The sequence below is a fragment of the Amphiura filiformis genome, chromosome 11 (assembly GCF_039555335.1).
Source record: "Amphiura filiformis chromosome 11, Afil_fr2py, whole genome shotgun sequence".
NCBI lineage: Eukaryota > Metazoa > Echinodermata > Ophiuroidea > Amphilepidida > Amphiuridae > Amphiura > Amphiura filiformis.
The window spans coordinates 13,787,372-13,807,283 of NC_092638.1; the positions used below are offsets into that span (position 1 = coordinate 13,787,372).

The 19,912-nt window shown below is 38.8% G+C and overlaps 1 protein-coding gene across 1 annotated transcript in view; it reads left to right on the plus strand.

Moving 5' to 3' along the window:
* Positions 1–19,912, plus strand: part of LOC140164380 (cilia- and flagella-associated protein 337-like) — an 82,630-nt gene that overhangs the window by 34,659 nt on the left and 28,059 nt on the right. The window contains 6 exon segments of the mRNA XM_072187657.1: positions 646–797; positions 4,212–4,429; positions 4,977–5,041; positions 5,733–5,884; positions 5,887–6,276; positions 7,461–7,607. Of these exon segments, the coding sequence (XP_072043758.1) occupies positions 646–797; positions 4,212–4,429; positions 4,977–5,041; positions 5,733–5,884; positions 5,887–6,276; positions 7,461–7,607 (1,124 nt within the window).

Below are 19,912 nucleotides of genomic sequence, written 5' to 3' on the forward strand. Positions count from 1 at the left end.
CTGAGCAAACTATGATGCGTATGCACACTGCAGGGCAAAGAACAATGGAAATTGCCATAATTTGTGCGCATACTGCCAGGCAACTACGTCCCATGTCAAGTGGTCTATACCGTTCTCAATAGAGGGAGTAAAAGAATGTCATGGCTTGTCCATTTTGAATAAGTCTGGACCATGGATTTTCCATGGATCCAAGCATGTCACGATGTGTCCCTACGGACCAACCTAGGTAAATAAACAAACAAAAAAAACAAATGTGCCGTATCGGCAAAGGGAAACCTCACTTCTTGATTTGCAGTATTAGTTGGTGGGACATGGTTACCTTATGCCTAGACATCTCTGCCTGGAATTTGTAATGAGTGGAATAAAAAACCTAGGCTCTGGAATCCAGATGGAGCCTTAAACAACATCATCTGACTATGCCATGATATGCTGATGACACAACTCTGATGGAAATGGTCTTTGAAAAGTCATGGCTATGGAGGAAGATCACACAACGGAAAAGAAAAGAGGCATCCATTCCTATGCTGTTAAGGCAGCATTACTCATTGCTATTATTTTGAAATGCAATATGATAATTAAAAAAAACCCATACATTTGTACATGTATCTATAATTTTATCTTTTATCCAATCTTGAAACACCCCAGGTTCTTTTTATGCCAGTGACAGCTTGGATGAGGAGGAGTCTGTGTTAGCCCTAGCAACAGATAAAGAGAACACCATCTTGATATCTGGAGATACTATGGGTCACTTACATGTCTGGGATATACAGGATTATTATAGCAATACAAATGAACAGGTAGGTATTATGACCACACTGCATGAGGGAGATACTATGGGTCACTTACATGTCTGGGATATACAGGATTATTATAGCAATACGAATGACCAGGTAGGTATTATGATCACACTGCATGAGGGAGATACTATGGGTCACTTACATGTCTGGGATATACAGGATTATTATAGCAATACAAATGAACAGGTAGGTATTATGATCACACTGCATGAGGGAGATACTATGGGTCACTTACATGTCTGGGATATACAGGATTATTATAGCAATACAAATGAACAGGTAGGTATTATGACCACACTGCATGGGGGAGATACTATGGGTCACTTACATGTCTGGGATATACAGGATTATTATAGCAATACGAATGACCAGGTAGGTATTATGATCACACTGTATGAGGGAGATACTATGGGTCACTTACATGTCTGGGATATACAGGATTATTATAGCAATACAAATGACCAGGTAGGTATTATGATCACACTGCATGAGGGAGATACTATGGGTCACTTACATGTCTGGGATATACAGGATTATTATAGCAATACAAATGAACAGGTAGGTATTATGACCACACTGCATGGGGGAGATACTATGGGTCACTTACATGTCTGGGATATACAGGATTATTATAGCAATATAAATGAACAGGTAGGTATTATGACCACACCGCATGAGGGAGATACTATGGGTCACTTACATGTCTGGGATATACAGGATAATTATAGCAATACGAATGACCAGGTAGGTATTATGACCACACTGCATGAGGGAGATACTATGGGTCACTTACATGTCTGGGATATACAGGATTATTATAGCAATACAAATGACCAGGTAGGTATTATGATCACACTGCATGAGGGAGATACTATGGGTCACTTCCATGTCTGGGATATACAGGATTATTATAGCAATACGAATGACCAGGTAGGTATTATGATCACACTGCATGAGGGAGATACTATGGGTCACTTACATGTCTGGGATATACAGGATTATTATAGCAATACAAATGAACAGGTAGGTATTATGACCACACTGCATGAGGGAGATACTATGGGTCACTTACATGTCTGGGATATACAGGATAATTATAGCAATACGAATGACCAGGTAGGTATTATGATCACACTGTATGAGGGAGATACTATGTGTCACTTACATGTCTGGGATATACAGGATTATTATAGCAATACGAATGACCAGGTAGGTATTATGACCACACTGTATGAGGGAGATACTATGGGTCACTTACATGTCTGGGATATACAGGATAATTATAGCAATACGAATGACCAGGTAGGTATTATGATCACACTGTATGAGGGAGATACTATGGGTCACTTACATGTCTGGGATATACAGGATCATTATAGCAATACAAATGAACAGGTAGGTATTATGATCACACTGCATGAGGGAGATACTATGGGTCACTTTGGATATACAGGATTATTATAGCAATACGAATGACCAGGTAGGTATTATGATCACACTGTATGAGGGAGATACTATGGGTCACTTCCATGTCTGGGATATACAGGATAATTATAGCAATACGAATGACCAGGTAGGTATTATGACCACACTGCATGAGGGAGATACTATGGGTCACTTACATGTCTGGGATATACAGGATTATTATAGCAATACGAATGACCAGGTAGGTATTATGACCACACTGCATGAGGGAGATACTATGGGTCACTTACATGTCTGGGATATACAGGATAATTATAGCAATACGAATGACCAGGTAGGTATTATGATCACACTGCATGAGGGAGATACTATGGGTCACTTACATGTCTGGGATATACAGGATAATTATAGCAATACGAATGACCAGGTAGGTATTATGATCACACTGCATGAGGGAGATACTATGGGTCACTTACATGTCTGGGATATACAGGATTTCTATAGCAATACAAATGACCAGGTAGGTATTATGACCACACTGCATGAGGGAGATACTATGGGTCACTTACATGTCTGGGATATACAGGATAATTATAGCACTACGAATGAGAAGGTAGGTATTATGATCACACTGCATGAGGGAGATACTATGGGTCACTTACATGTCTGGGATATACAGGATAATTATAGCAATACGAATGACCAGGTAGGTATTATGATCACACTGTATGAGGGAGATACTATGGGTCACTTACATGTCTGGGATATACAGGATTATTATAGCAATACGAATGACCAGGTAGGTATTATGATCACACTGCATGAGGGAGATACTATGGGTCACTTACATGTCTGGGATATACAGGATAATTATAGCAATACGAATGACCAGGTAGGTATTATGATCACACTGTATGAGGGAGATACTATGGGTCACTTACATGTCTGGGATATACAGGATTATTATAGCAATACAGAATGACCAGGTAGGTATTATGATCACACTGCATGAGGGAGATACTATGGGTCACTTACATGTCTGGGATATACAGGATAATTATAGCAATACGAATGACCAGGTAGGTATTATGATCACACTGTATGAGGGAGATACTATGGGTCACTTACATGTCTGGGATATACAGGATAATTATAGCAATACGAATGACCAGGTAGGTATTATGATCACACTGTATGAGGGAGATACTATGGGTCACTTACATGTCTGGGATATACAGGATAATTATAGCAATACGAATGACCAGGTAGGTATTATGATCACACTGTATGAGGGAGATACTATGGGTCACTTACATGTCTGGGATATACAGGATTATTATAGCAATACGAATGACCAGGTAGGTATTATGATCACACTGCATGAGGGAGATACTATGGGTCACTTACATGTCTGGGATATACAGGATTATTATAGCAATACAAATGAACAGGTAGGTATGCCATGAGAGGCTTGAATTGTTTGTTGGCAGGGAGTCATGGTTTGATACAAAATTGGATGGATTGAGCATGATACACAAAGATATTGGTCAAGCTGTGAGTTTTAAAAGATATTGTGCGAGGCGATAGCTGAGCACGATATATCTTTTAAACTCACAGCGAAAGCAATATCTTTGTGTATCGTGCGAAAGGATCCATTTGATTTTATCATTATTTTGCTTTAAGAGTCTTTAAAAAATGTGATTTTTGGTCAAAAATTTGATTATTGGTCAAAAATGTGATTTTGGGTCCAAATGTTGTATGAAATTATTGTATGAAATTGTCAGAGTTAGTGTTTGGCTTAAGCTTCTTCAGAAAATTAACTTGGCCCAAAACAAACCCCACCGACTTGATACAATGACCTCAAAACAGACAGTGCAAAGTTATTATTGTCATTCATTATCACCATTTTAGATATTGTCTTCATTATCTAACTCATTTTCGCTCTACTCATTGCTATGTTGTGTAAATCCTCGGTTATTCAATATGCAGATACCACATTTAAGGCCACCTCTACGTCACCAGTGGAAAGCTCATGACTTGGCAGTGGTCAGCATAGAGTTCATCTATCAAACATTTGGGCTATTTGTACTGACCGCTTCAACAGACTGGACTGCAAGACTATGGACACTTGAAGGACACTTTGTTGGGACATTTGGTCAACAACAGCAGTGGAATCTTAGGAATCCAGAAACATATCAACATCCAAGGTATTGGCTCATAAAATGCAAGAACTATTTTGATTGGTTACAAGGGAGGATATATCACCTATTAAACCAATCAGAGATGTGGTAAAAATGGTTAGGGCTGAAGGAGATTAAGCTTAAAATTTCTCAGAGATCTGAAAGCTCTATGATTACTCAGACAATTATATCATGTAAATGTAATTAGCCAATTATATAGACACAGTGCCTATGGGGCGGGTTATAGTGGCATGGAATTTCCCTACCAAATGAATCAGACTCTTGCAATGAAGTTTCCATCACTGCCAAGGCATAGCACAAGTCATTTTATGGCAAGAGGGGAGGGGTCTAGGCCCCTGGGAAACTGCACCGTTCCATTATCTGACCAGAAAATGATAAAAAGCTCACAAAATATAAGGAAAATGACTCTTATTCTGAGTGAAAAGAATAGAAGTAGTGAAACAAAACATAACAAAAAATATTGCATAAACTTGTTCAATAGAGAGAGAAAATGTTTTACCAGATTATAATTGTTAAATGTCTGATGCGTAATCTCCTTTGCTTTAAATGACAGAACCCCATGGAGTTACTTGGATGATCGTAAGCATGCCATTGTCAAGACAAATCAGCATTTTTATGGTAAGAATATATTGACCTAAAATGTTAGTGAGATTTGGTTTAATATTAATGATCAACATTTTAAATAGTGCTTTACCTCAAAGAGATCGCAGAGCTCAGTATACAAATATTGACTGACCAAGAGGTACATGGTCAAAACTATACTATTTTCCGGAAGTGAAGCTGAGGGAAAAAAGTACTGTTTTAACCATTCACCAACTATAGGGCAGTCAATATTTGTTTATATACCTCATACATAGATTTTTTTACCAAATATTTAAACAACAAACCAATTTTTTTGGAAATGTCACACACAAGCCTCAACTGAGTTGGCATGTTTGTGGTGTTTGTCATCTCTGCGTAAAGCAGTGCCTACAGCAAGACAGTTATTTTGTTGCCAATGAGAGCGGGAAATGTACTGCTATTTCTCGCTGCCATGAGAACAACTTATCAACTCAAGAATGGTTAAAACTGCATCACATGGTATGAAATAGTTTGAAAACTATTTCATACCATGTGATGCAGTTTTAACCAATCAAACAACAAGAATATATGTGGTATATTAATAGCGTATGACATTGATAGCGATTTTATTGCTTCACAGTAAAACATGTCTCGTTACACCCGCTCTCATTTATTTTACTGCAGTTTTGCCAATTCACTTTTATTTGCAATTCATATTTTTTTATGATTTTGAATAATCCTACTTCAGATTTGGAATCAGATGATGACAACGAATCAAAGGAAAGTGATGCTGAAGGAGACACAGAAAGTAAAAATACTAGTAGAAAAATGGACAAGGATAATACAAAAGTTCAGAACCATCTCAATCAAGAGAACCAGCAGACGACAAAATGGACCATACTGTAAACAACAACACATCATATGAAGTGAGTGGCGTGACAAAATCCCAATCGGGAGACAACCCTACAATTGATGCAATCGAGTCAGGAAGTGATCAGCATGACCTTACTCAAGAAGCAGTTACCATAGCAACAGAAGTACAAAAGAATTCACTGCCTTCCATAACACCTAAGGTACAAAAGCAGAAGAACTTGGAAACAACCATCAACAAAAACAACTTGGATGAATTTGAGAAAATAAGCTATGGACGAAGTGACAGCTGTAGCAGTAGTAGGTCAGGAGGCAGTGAAGAGGAGTTAAGAGCAAGATCAGCATCAATAGGTTCAGAAATAGGTTGGAGTGAGGATAGAGAATTTGAAGAAGCAAAATTGTTGAGACAAGCATCGCGACATGTAAGTGATATATAAGTTATCATTAAATATCATAGTTTGACTAGCTTTTTGGTAAATACATGTATTGCCACATTTCATGACACATAAGTCATTTTTCTAAAAATTTCCCTTGTAAAAATAACATATTTTTGGGTAAAACTGCACAAAAACCATCAAAACAATTGCATTTTCACCCATAAATTAAATGTATTGAATTAACTGACGACTTTTTCATACATATTAAACATTCATGTGTCATGTACAGGCTGTATCAAAATGATTGGTACCCATCAGTTTCCAGTGAGTGTGGACAAGATGGCAGGCACATCAAAATGTAACATGAAATAAACAAAATTAGTAGATTAATGATATAAAAGGTCACAAAACTGTAAATTCTGGTAATTACAAGGCAATCTTGTGTTGTATTTGGATTGAAGCAGTCATTTCAATAAACACCAAAACCAATAGGTACCAATGATTTTGATACAGCCTGTATTTGGCATATCAAATATGTCATTACGTTTCACTACCTGGAGAGAAATGATCAAAATTGAATTCCCTCCTGAGGTTCAGATATCTGACAATGAGTTGACCAGATCACAAGCATGTCATTATAGCTAGAGGCAATATAACACCAATGGGTCAATGAGTTACATAAAAATGACCTTGTGTGTTATTTAGTTCCCAGGATGTGAGTTTTGCCTGAGGCAATTTGTGGTTGAATCTTGATCCCTCACTACAAGAGTTATTACTGTCGATTTGGTTGAAAAAGGAGGTGAGACATGATCAAATCTACCCATAGTGTGACCGTTGCTATGGTAACAGAATATAACGCACAGGATACAAATTTGACAACATAGCAGAAAAGATACTCCAGATTCTTCTAAATATTTTAAGATAATGATTTGTCTATTTGAAACATTTGTGCCAACGAAACCATTAAATAAATCAATTTTGGCTGCATGGCCTCTCTGTACTGTTAAGACTATATAGTTCTTGCATAACAAATTCTACTCATACATTAATATCATCTGCAAAGCTAGACATTTGGTTAGGCCTGTGTAGGACTTGAGGAGTTCTGCTTCTCTATGCTATTGCAGCATTTAATTTGGAGATAAGTTCCATTAATCAACCGTACCTGACTTCCATGAGAGATTTCAGTGTATTATTATATCTTGATAAGATTTGTATGTTTTATTATCCAGACCTTGTTAGGCGTTCAGGTGGAGCAAGGATTGGCCAAAATTACACAGAGTAGACAACAAAGGCGACAACGGTTTGGGGACGTAGATGCCAAATCAACAGTAAGATTTGGCAAAACATGCTCACCCTTTCAGGCACTGTCATTGCTGGTGAGTGCACCAAATTTCACTGATTTGCCAAATTGTGTTTTACATTTTTTTGGTTTTTGTATGTGCATTCTCATTTGCATTCAAACTGTGGGGTGTACATATTATACACATACCAACTGTGGAGCCTAATCGCAACTATGGAGCTCCATAGGAGGTGGGGGTAAAATTTCCCCAGTTTGTGATACGGGGTGTGTGAAAAACTCCATGGTTAAAATGTATGTGTGTGAAAACTCCACACTTGTGGAGTACATGTATACAAGAGGGGGCTTGTAAACACCAATGAATGGGGACATTTTCTGGTCCAAAACCCACCAAACAGGGACATCTGATGACCGGCCGGGGACGTTCCCAGTTGTAGAATCATCTCCCCCTGCACCCCCTATGGCTATAAGTGCCAAAAATGGCATTAATTAAAATATCTGTGTCAATTGAGTACTTGCCTAAAAATGCCAAAAGGGGACACACTGACAATTCTAACCTAAAACCCACCAATTGGGGACATTTGTGTGTCAATTGTATTGGGGACATTTGTGTGTGTCAGTTGGGGGCACTTGTTTAATACCTACAATCGGGTACATGTCCTACCCCTACGTGCCCACTAATAATTGGTAATCAGTGATCAATACTGAAGGGGCTACCCAGGTTAAAGAAAGATTAAATACATTAATAAATAAATCCTAACATCTGAACTCAGCGTGGGAAGAATAGTGGTATGATAATAAAATGTGTAATAAAATGAATGAAATGAAAAAAAAGAGCCGTCAGGGCACCGATAGTGCTACTGGGACCAAACAAAACATTGGGGCCATAAATATATGCCTTCATTCCATAATCCAATGGGTGCTTAATTTGTTTCTTTTCACTGATAAAATGAGACATTTTATTGTGGCGACATTTTATTGTGATTTATTGCCACACCTCACTCCTGGGGGGTACTCAAGTTTAGTTTTGGTAGGGATGTGCCGCTGAAAATTTGAAAGTGGACCCATAAAAATACCAATTTTTGAAGATATTTGGACCCATTGATATACCAAAAGTCAAAATTTTCGGCCGAATTTAACCAAAATTGTCTTAGTTTTTACAAATTTTCCCAAAATTTTGGGAACATTTTGAAAATTTTGGCTAGATTAAGGAAAAATTGGGCTATTTTCCGAGAAAATTTAAAAAAAAGGACCCGTTCATATATAGGCTTTGAAAAAGGGGTCATTGATATCCGGCTGAAAATGCTACCCATATTTGCAGCACGTCCCGTATGGTCATTTGTACTGAGTACCCCCAGGGACCTCACTCTCACAGATACTGCCAGTGATTAGCGGTCATCAGCCCAGGGATGATACACCCATGAGAGTTTGATCCGATAACAAAAGCTAGTGTATATTACATGGAGTCAATCTTGTTTTGAAAATGTTAATGGCCAGTTTAAATGAAATAGGTATATATTAGTCAGTCAACATTAATAGGTAAATTTTCACGGGAAAATTTTCTGGACACGTGACCAATGCGTATCAATGTGAGTGTAACCTCGAGCCTGATCTCTGACCCCCGGCGGTGACCTCGCTATTCAAGTCTTAGTAATTTTGAATCGGAATAGTATTTTTGACCGCAATTTTGATAGAAATTTGTGCATTGCAAATTTATTGAATATCATGTTATCTTAATTTTTTCACAATATCATCAAAACGTAATTTCAAAAATATCTATCTACGGAAAAAAATATTTATCTACGGAAACTCTTACCATAACATTATTAACTTGCGACAAGTAACTTATTTTGCCTCAAAGGAAGAATTCTTCCTATTCAAATACATTGGAAGAACACCCGCTGTGCTCGGGGTCACATTCCATAATGCTAATATGTCTGCGCCCATGGGTGTCACGTGTCCAGAAAATTTTCCCGTGAAAATTTACCTATTAATTCTGACTGTTAGTGGTCAATAGCCCAGGATGAAACACCCATGAGAGTTTAATCTGATAACAAAAGCTGGCATGTATTACAGGTATTATGTAGCCAGTCTTGTTATGAAAGTGTGGATTACGAGTTTATATTATCCTTCATCCTTGCAAATTAAGTGTTAATTTGATTACTTATTAAACCTCTGCTCTCAGCACATGAAACAATTGGGATGGTCAGAAATAATCATTTTGAGATACGAATTAGAACTGACAACACCACCATGGCTCAACACTCTTGTCATCGCAGGATCCTGCTGAATCTCCCATACTATTGTATGGTAATGGCATTGGCTTTATACTTAATTCTATTTATACATTTGAAGCAGATGACTGTTAGTGGACAAGATGACAATAACATAAGTATGTGTGTAGAGGACATTTGGGGTGAACATCAATCATCGGAGACAGTTTCTGGTACTAAATGTCACATGGAGTGCTCATCTAATTGTACTTGTACCTTGGATAATGTCACCATAATCAGTAATTGTACAGATGATACCGTGTCTACGACTCAAGTGTTGTATCCATTTGATGATGTGTGTAACCTTAGCTGGGCAAATAGTGATTTGCATAGTATTAAACCAGCGCATTTGCAAGGTTTGCAGGATCTGTACAAAGATTGTATTTGGATAACAATTTATTGGGTGAAATACAGCCTGGTGTGTTTGAAGGATTGGGAAGTTTGGAGATGTTAGACCTGTCTAACAATGCATTACATGAGATTCAGCCTGGTGTATTTGATGGACTGGAAAATCTGGAGTGGTTATATCTGTACAGCAATTCTTTACATGAGATTCAGCTTGGTGTATTTGATGGACTGGGAAGTTTGGAGGTGTTACACCTGTCTAACAATGCATTACGTGAGATTCAGCCTGGTGTGTTTGAAGGACTGGGAAGTTTGGAGAGGTTACATCTGTCTAACAATGCATTACGTGAGATTCAGCCTGGTGTATTTGATGGACTGGAAAATCTGGAGTGGTTATATCTGTACAGCAATTCTTTACATGAGATTCAGCCTGGTGTGTTTGAAGAACTGACAAGCTTGGTGATGTTGGACCTGAGTAACAATGCACTGCATGAGATACATCCTGGTGTATTTGATGGACTGGAAAATTTGGGCTGGTTATATATGTACAGCAATTCTTTACATGAGATTCAGCCTGGTGTGTTTGAAGAACTGACAAGCTTATTGGTGTTGGACCTGAGTAGCAATTTATTGGATGAGATACACTCTGGTGTATTTGAAGGACTGGCAAGTTTGGTGGAGATAGAACTGTCTTACAATACATTACATGAGATTCAGCCTGGTGCATTTGCAGGACTGACAAGTCTGATGGATATACAATTGGAAGTTAATGCATTGGGTGATATCCAGCCTGGTGTGTTTGACAGACTGGAAAACCTGGGGCATTTATCCCTGCACAGCAATTCTTTACATGAGATTCAGCCTGGTGTGTTTGAAGGACTAGAAAGTCTGGAATGGTTAAGCCTGGGAAACAATGCATTGCATAAGATACAGCCAGCTGTGTTTGAAGGACTGGCAAATCTGGAGAGGTTATTCCTGCAAAACAATACATTGCACAATATATATCCTGATGGGTTTGCAGGACTGTCAAGTCTGCACTGGTTAAACATGCAAAGCAATAATTTACATGAGATACAGCCTGTTTTGTTTGAAGAACTGTCAAGTCTGGAGGGGTTGGACCTTTCTGAAAATTCATTATTCAAAATCGAATTCAACACATTTGGATCATTGAAGAACTTAGAGATACTCTATTTATCCAATAACAAACTGTCATTTCTCCATCCCAGCACATTTGAGAACCAAGCCATGCTTGCAGATCTGAGACTTGATCATAACCAGCTTAGTTATCTTCCAGAAGACCTATTTCCCAACATGACACATTTGGAATATCTAAACCTTGCTGAAAATGATTTAAATCAAATACCAATACTAACAAAGTGTGCATCTTTAAGAACAGTAAACTTGAAAGGAAATTCACTGCAATGGATACATAGTGAAGTATTTACTGGATTAAATGAAAATGTCACCGTGTTAGTCATAAAGGCAGCAATATGTTGTTATGCATCTATGCAGTGTAAAAATGAGGAGCCACCATCACCATTCCTGACATGTACTCGCATGTTGACCTTTGACCTCCTTCGAATTGCTTTGTGGGCTATGAGTATATTCGGATTTTTTGGAAATATATATACTTTCTATGCCAGATTTAAGCTAAGGCACCAAAGTAATAAGGTCCAGTTTCTTCTGATCACAAACCTCGCAGTATCGGATTTCACAATGTGCATATACCTCATCATTTTGCTTTCAGCAGATACATACTACGCAGATTTTTTCCCATCTAATTCTGAAACTTGGCGAAGTAGTGTACTGTGCAGGTTTGCTGGAGCCTTGTCTGTGTTATCCAGTGAGGCTTCAACTTTCTTGATAACGCTGATAAGTGTGGACAGATTTCTGGGCATAAAGTACCCATTTGGAGGCAGACGGTTGGGTACAACATTATCTCGTGTGCTAGTAACTGGACTGTGGCTAGTAGCATTCACTTTTAGTGTCGCCTCTTTTGTACTCTCACGCTTGGAGTCTGATTTTTATGCTGTTTCTGAGGTTTGCATCGGTCTGCCGATTTCACAATTGAAGATATATAATGAAACTACTGTCGGTATCAAAACTGAGTATGCAGGACTCTTCACATATAACATAGATGACCAGGTATCACAGAATACACATGATCATAGCAAAGCGACCATGTATCTATCCACAGCCATGTTTACTGGTCTGAACTTTGTCTGCTTTTTAGTTGTTGGATTCTGCTATGCAGTCATTTTTATAACTGCTCGAAAAACTACCAAAAACTCTGGACGTTGTCAAAGATCAAATGAAGAAGTGCGCATGGCTATGAAAATGTCTCTTCTTGTCCTCTCAGATTTTTGTTGCTGGGTTCCAATTGGTATTATATCGATTCTTGTTCAGGCTGGCATAGTTGAAGTCAGTCCTACAGCTTATGCCTGGATAGCAACATTTGTGCTGCCAATCAATTCCACCCTCAATCCATTCTTGTATACTTTAGGTGGGTTTTTATTTGACAAAGTAAATTGTCAATGTAACTGTAAATGTGGAGGTCCAGATGAGAGCCTCCAAATGGCAGAAACTGTTAGATAAAGAAATTAAAGTGTACAGCAATTTGTATAATTGCTGTACACTTGGGAACCAAGGGAGAACAGTGCCAGTGCATTGATTGGTCACCCAGGTTAAATAATAAATAAATAAATTATAAATAATATCTATAATGTAGTGTACACCAACTATCTATTAAATTCTTTCAATTTCCGTTATGCTTTGATATTGATTCTGCAAATTGTGTGTCCTAGTGTACAGCAACTTAATAACTGCAATGTAAATTGTAATAATTATTATCATTATGCTTTGTTATTTATACAGCAATTTCTGTGTCCTAGTGTACAGTAACTTTCTAATTATACCCGCATGCGAAGCATGGACGGGTATATTTATATATGCCTGTGTAACAGGGCATATATGTGATGCGATCAAGCAAAATGAGTCGGATGTCGTGAATGTTGATTTTGGGATATAGCCAATAAGGCCAAGTAAAAAATAAAACATGTTTCACGTCCGGGTTTTCGAAAAAAAGGAGGAGGAGGGAGCTTTTTATTTTCTATTTTTTATCGCAAAATTGGTGTAAATACCCATACTTAGAGCTGTTTTAGTGTATACAATAATGCCTGGAAAAAGAAGGAGGCCCTTTTTTATTTGTTGTTCTGGGAATTACACCCCCTCCAATGATCACAAAACCTTCCTAAAATGTTTCTTGTATCTTAATAAGGCTATAGAAAGCATCCCAAGTTCCTAGACATATTTTTTGAAAAGTTATAACTGAATTTCAAAAAAAATAAAATATATTTGAGGAAACCTCAAAAAGGAAGCGGGAGGGGCGTGAAACATGTTTATTTTTTTTTTTATTTTGCCTAATAGTATTCAACTCCCTTTGTATTTTGTTGTTCTGAGCAACACTAAAATGGCCATATCTCTGAAACCGTATATCAAATTATAATGAGGTTTTCAGCAAAATAAAGCTCTGAGAATGGCTCATGTAATAAAATTGAAAACTGAATTTTGATTTAGATCGACATCAGACTCATTTTGCTTGATCGCATCACATATATTATATATGCCTGTGTAACAGGGCATATATATTCTCCTTATGCTCTTTAGTCTTCTCCTTCTTATCTATGCCTGTGCAACAGGGCATAGATATTCTGCTTATGCTCTTTAGTCTTCTCCTTTTCCTTATCTATGCCTGTGCAACAGGGCATAGATATTCTGCTTATGCTCTTTAGTCTTCTCCGTTTCCTTCTTCTCCTTTTCCTCCTTCTCACTCTTCACATTGACAGGGCTATCTCCAAAACTACAAGGACCCCAGGGCTCATATTTGGCACACTTATTGGCCCTACCCTGTAGATGTGCCTTTTGCCCATTTTGGCCCCATAGGCCAAAGGCCACGGGCCCCAGGGGCCCAAATGTAAAAATACAAAGCATGCCATTTCTCATCAAATAAAAGCAGCCTCAGGGCCCTGAGTTGGTGCACTGATAGCCCCAGGGGTACTCTATATTTACAGGTATACATGAGCCCCATATGTCATATATTTTGGGCCCCAGGGCCCCAAATGTTAAAATAAGGGGCAACAGCTTGACAAGGTTAGCTGTAAAACTTCAAGGGCACTAGGGCTCACATGTGGCACACGTATGGGCCCGAACTTGTAGATATGCATTTTGCCAATTTTGGCCCCAAATTGTTAAGGCTAGGGGCCCCAGAGGCCCAAATGTTAAAACAAAGGGCCGGCCGTTTCTCAGCAAATAAAGTAGCTACAGCGCTCAGATTTGGTACACTAATTGATCTTTAGCATTATATTTTTATATGAATATAATAGCCCCATATGTCACATAATATGGGCCCAGGGCCCCAATTGTTAAAACATAGGGCAGATGCAATTAAAGGGGTATTCCTTGATTTTCAATTTAATATTTTAGTCAGTATACTGATAGCCCTTTGAGAATCAAACATTCCGGATTAAAGGTGTCATGGTAGGTTAAGGACCGATGGGGTGGGGGTGTTAGGGTGATGGAACAGCCATTAAAGGGACACTCCGCTTTGGGATTAAAGGGGTATTCAGATTTTTTGATTTTTTTTTTTTTTTTTTTTTTTTGATTTTTTTTGTATGGAATATGTTTGTTGCATTATTTAAGGAGGAGCGCCCTCAAGCGTTTACACAGCAAATGCAATTAAAGGGGTATTATTTGATTTTTAATTAGTTTATTTATTTTAATTTTTTTCGTTGGTATACTGATAGCCCTTTTAGAATATGGGGTGTCATGATGGATTAAGAGTGTCATGGTGGGTTAAGGGGGTTAGGGTGGGAAACACAGGCATAGATATTCGTGTTTGGTCAAACACAACTGTGCCATCTAGTTCTTCTTCTCCTTCTGACGCTTCATATTGACAGGGCTATCTCCAAAACTACAAGGGCCCCAGGGCTCATATTTGGTACGCTTAATGGCCCTACCCCATAGATGTGCCTTTTGCCCATTTTGGCCCCATAGGTCAAAGGTCACGGGCCCCAGGGGCCCAAATGTTAAAATACAAAACATGCAGTTTCTCTTCAATTAAAGCAGCCTCACGGCCCTGAGTTTGTACACTGATAGCCCTTAGGTATAAGACATTCACTAATATGCATGAGCTCCATAGGTCATTTACTATGGGCCCCAGGGCCCCAAATGTAAAAGTTACGTAAAAGGTATATATAGGATGTTAGCCTTGTGCGCATTGTGCTATTGCCAAGGATAATTAAATCAGGGTATGACAATAGCTGATTAGCATGTGTCCAATTAATTCTTATGTATATAGGTATTGTTATAAAGATATTCCCAAGGGAGTATGTAAATTAAATGGAACAGCCCTTAAAGGGACACTCCGTTTTGGGATTAAAGGGGTATTCAGATTTTTTTTCATTTTTTTTTTTTTTTGTATTGAACATGTTTGTTGCATTATTTAAGGAGGAGCCCTCAAGCGTTTACACAGCAAATGCAATTAAAGGGGCATTCCTTGATTTTTATTTTTATTTATTTTTTAAATTTCTTAGTCAGTATACTGTTAGCCCGTTAAGCATTAAACATATTATTTGGTGTCAGGGTGGATTAAGGGTGTCATAGTGGGTTAAAGGGGGGTTAACCACTTAAAGGAACACTCCGTTTTGGGCTTAAAGGGGTAATCAGATATTCTCTTTTTAACATTTTTTTTTTGCATGGAACATGTTTATTGATTTATTTAAGGAGGAGCGCCCTCAAGCGTTTACACAGCAAATGCAATTAAAGGGGTATTTCTTGATTTTCAATTTAATATTTTAGTCAGTATATTGATAGCCCTTTTAGAATCAAACATATTACGGGGTGTCAGGGTGGATTAAAGGTGTCATGGTAGGTTAAGGGGTGTTAGGGTGATGGAACAGCCATTAAAGGGACACTCCGTTTTGGGATTAAAGGGGTATTCAGATTTTTTTATTTTTATTTTTTTATTTTTTTTGTATGGAACATGTTTGTTGCATTATTTAAGGAGGAGCGCCCTCAAGCGTTTACACAGCAAATGCAATTAAAGGGGTATTATTTGATTTTTAATTAATTAATTTTTTTAATTTTTTTTCGTTGGTATACTGATAGCCCTTTTAGAATATGAGGTTGTCATGATGGATTAAGAGTGTCATGGTGGGTTAAGGGGGTTAGGGTGGGCAACACAGGCATAGATATTCGTGTTTGGTCAAACACAACTGTGCCATCTAGTTAGTCTTCTCCTTCTTCTCCTTCTTATCTATGCCTGTGCAACAGGGCATAGATATTCTGCTTATGCTCTTTAGTCTTCTCCTTTTTATCTATGCCTGTGCAACAGGGCATAGATATTCTGCTTATGCTCTTTAGTTATCTATGCCTGTGGAACAGGGCATAGATATTCTGCTTATGCTCTTTAGTCTTCTCCTTTTCCTTCTTCTCCTTCTCCTTTTCCTTCTCCTCCTTCTCACCCTTCATATTAACAGGGCTATCTCCAAAACTACAAGGGCCCCATGGCTCATATTTGGCACACTTAATGGCCCTACCCGTAGATGTGCCTTTTGCCCATTTTGGCCCCATAGGTCAAAGGTCACGGGCCCCAGGGGCCCAAATGTAAAAATACAAAGCATGCCGTTTCTCATCAAATAAAGCAGCCTCTGGGCCCTGAGTAGGTGCACTGATAGCCCCAGGGGTACTCTATATTTACAGGTATACATGAGCCCATATGTCATATTTTGTGGGCCCCATGGCCCCAAATCTTAAAATAAGGGTCAACAGATTGACAAGGTTAGCTGTAAATCTACAAGGGCACTAGGGCTCACGTGTGGCACACCTATGGGCCCGAACTTGTAGATATGCATTTTGCCCATTTTGGCCCCCGATTTTTAAGGCTAGGGGCCCAGAGGCCCAAATGTTAAAACAAAGGGCCGGCCGTTTCTCAGCAAATAAAGTAGCTACAGGGCTCAGATTTGGTACACAGATAGGTTTTCAGTATAGGGTGATGGAACAGCCATTAAAGGGACACTCCGTTTTGGGATTAAAGGGGTATTCAGATTTTTTTTGATTTTTTTTTTTGATTTTTTTTGTATGGAACATGTTTGTTGCATTATTTAAGGAGGAGCGCCCTCAAGCGTTTACACAGCAAATGCAATTAAAGGGCTATTATTTGATTTTTAATTAATTAATTAATTATAATTTTTGTTTTGGTATACTGATAGCCCTTTTAGAATATGGGGTGTCAGTGGGTGTTAGGGTGATGGAACAGCCATTAAAGGGACACTCCGTTTTGGGATTAAAGGGGTATTCAGATTTTTGATTTTTTTTTTTTTTGATTTTTTTGTATGGAACATGTTTGTTGCATTATTTAAGGAGGAGCGCCCTCAAGCGTTTACACAGCAAATGCAACTAAAGGGGTATTATTTGATTTTTAATTTATTTATTTATTTCAATTTTTTTCGTTGGTATACTGATAGCCCTTTTAGAATATGGGGTGTCATGATGGATTAAGAGTGTCATGGTGGGTTAAGGGGGTTAGGGTGGGAAACACAGGCATAGATATTCGTGTTTGGTCAAACACAACTGTGCCATCTAGTCTTCTCCTTCTCCTTCTTCTCCTTCTTCTCCTCCTTCTCACCCTTCATATTGACAGGGCTATCTCCAAAACTACAAGGGCCACAGGGCTCATATTTGGCACACATAGTGGCCCTACCCTGTAGATGTGCCTTTTGCCCATTTCGGCCCCATAGGTGAAAGGTCACGGGCCCCAGGGGCCCAAATGTAAAAATACAAAGCATGCTGTTTCTCATCAAATAAAGCAGCCTCAGGGCCCTGAGTTGGTGCACTGATAGCGACAGGAGTACTCTATATTTACATGTATACATGAGCCCCATATGTCATATATTATGGGCCCCAGGGCCCCAAATGTTAAAGAAAGGGGCAACAGTTTGACAAGGTTAGCTGTGAAACTACAAGGGCACTAGGGCTCATATGTGGCACACGTATGGGCCCGAACTTGTAGATATGGGGTGTCAGTGGGTGTTAGGGTGATGGAACACTGTTAAAGGGACACCCGTTTTGGGATTAAAGGGGTATTCAGATTTTTTGATTTTTTTTTTTTTTTTTTTTTGATTTTTTTTGTATGGAACGTGTTTGTTGCATTATTTAAGGAGGAGCGCCCTCAAGCGTTTACACAGCAAATGCAATTAAAGGGCTATTATTTGATTTTTAATTAATTAATTTTAATTTTTTTTTTTCGTTGGTATACTGATAGCCCTTTTAGAATATGGGGTGTCAGTGGGTGTTAATGGAAAGGGACACTCCGTTTTGGGATTAAAGGGGTATTCAGATTTTTTTTTTTTTACTTCTTTTGTATGGAACATGTTTGTTGCATTATTTAAGGAGGAGCGCCCTCAAGCATTTACACAGCAAATGCAATTAAAGGGGTATTATTTGAATTAATTAATTTATATTAATTTTTTTCGTTGGTATACTGATAGCTCTTTTAGAATATGGGGTGTCATGATGGATTAAGAGTGTCATGGTGGGTTAAGGGGGTTAGGGTGGGAAACACAGGCATAGATATTCGTGTTTGGTCAAACACAACTGTGCCATCTAGTCCTTCTTCTTCTCCTCCTCACGCTTCATATTGACAGGGCTATCTCCAAAACTACAAGGGCCCCAGGGCTCATATTTGGCACACTTAGTGGCCCTACCCCGTAGATGTGCCTTTTGCCCATTTTGGCCCCATAGGTCAAAGGTCACGGGCCCCAGGGACCCAAATGTAAAAATACAAAGCATGCCGCTTCTCATCAAATAAAGCAGCCTCAGGGCCCTGAGTTGGTGCACTGATAGCCCCAGGAGTACTCTATATATACATGTATACACGAGCCCCATATGTCATATATTTTGGGCCCCGGGGCCCCAAATGCTCAAAAAAGGGGCGACAGATTGACAGGGTTAGTTGTAAAACTACAAGGGCACTATGGCTCATATGTGGCACATGTATGGGCCCGAACTTGTAGATATGCATTTTGGCCCCAGATCTTTAAGGCTAGGGGCCCCAGAGGCCCAAATGTTAAAACAAAGGGCCGGCCGTTTCTCAGCAAATAAAGTAGCTACAGCGCTCAGATTTGGTACACTAATTGATCATTAGCATTATATTGTTATATGAATATAAGAGCCCCATATGTCACATAATATGGGCCCCAGGGCCCCAAATCCTAAAACATAGGGCCGGCCGTTACTTGGTAAATAAAGCAGCTACAATGCTCTAGGTTGGTATACTGATAGCTGTTTCAGCATTAAACATATTACGGGGTGTCAGGGTGAGTTAAGAGTGTCATGGTGGTGGGGTGGTGAGGAGTTGGGGGTTAGGGTGGGAATCACAGGCATAGATATTCGTGTTTGATCAAACACAACAGTGCCATCTAGTTCTTCTCCTTCTCCTCCTCACACTTCATATTAACAGGGCTAGCTCCAAAACTACAAGGGCCCCAGGGCTCATACTTGGCACACTTAATGCCCCCACCCCAAAGATGTGCCTTTTAGGGGTCAAGGTCATGTCAAGGTCATCTAAGTATATATTGTTGGATTGTCATTATATTTGGTGGATGTGATCACAATCGAATGCCGAAAAGGGTCAAGGTCATGTCAAGGTCATCCGAGTATAGTTTGTTGGATTATCATCAAACTTGGTGGATGAGATCGCCATCGAGTG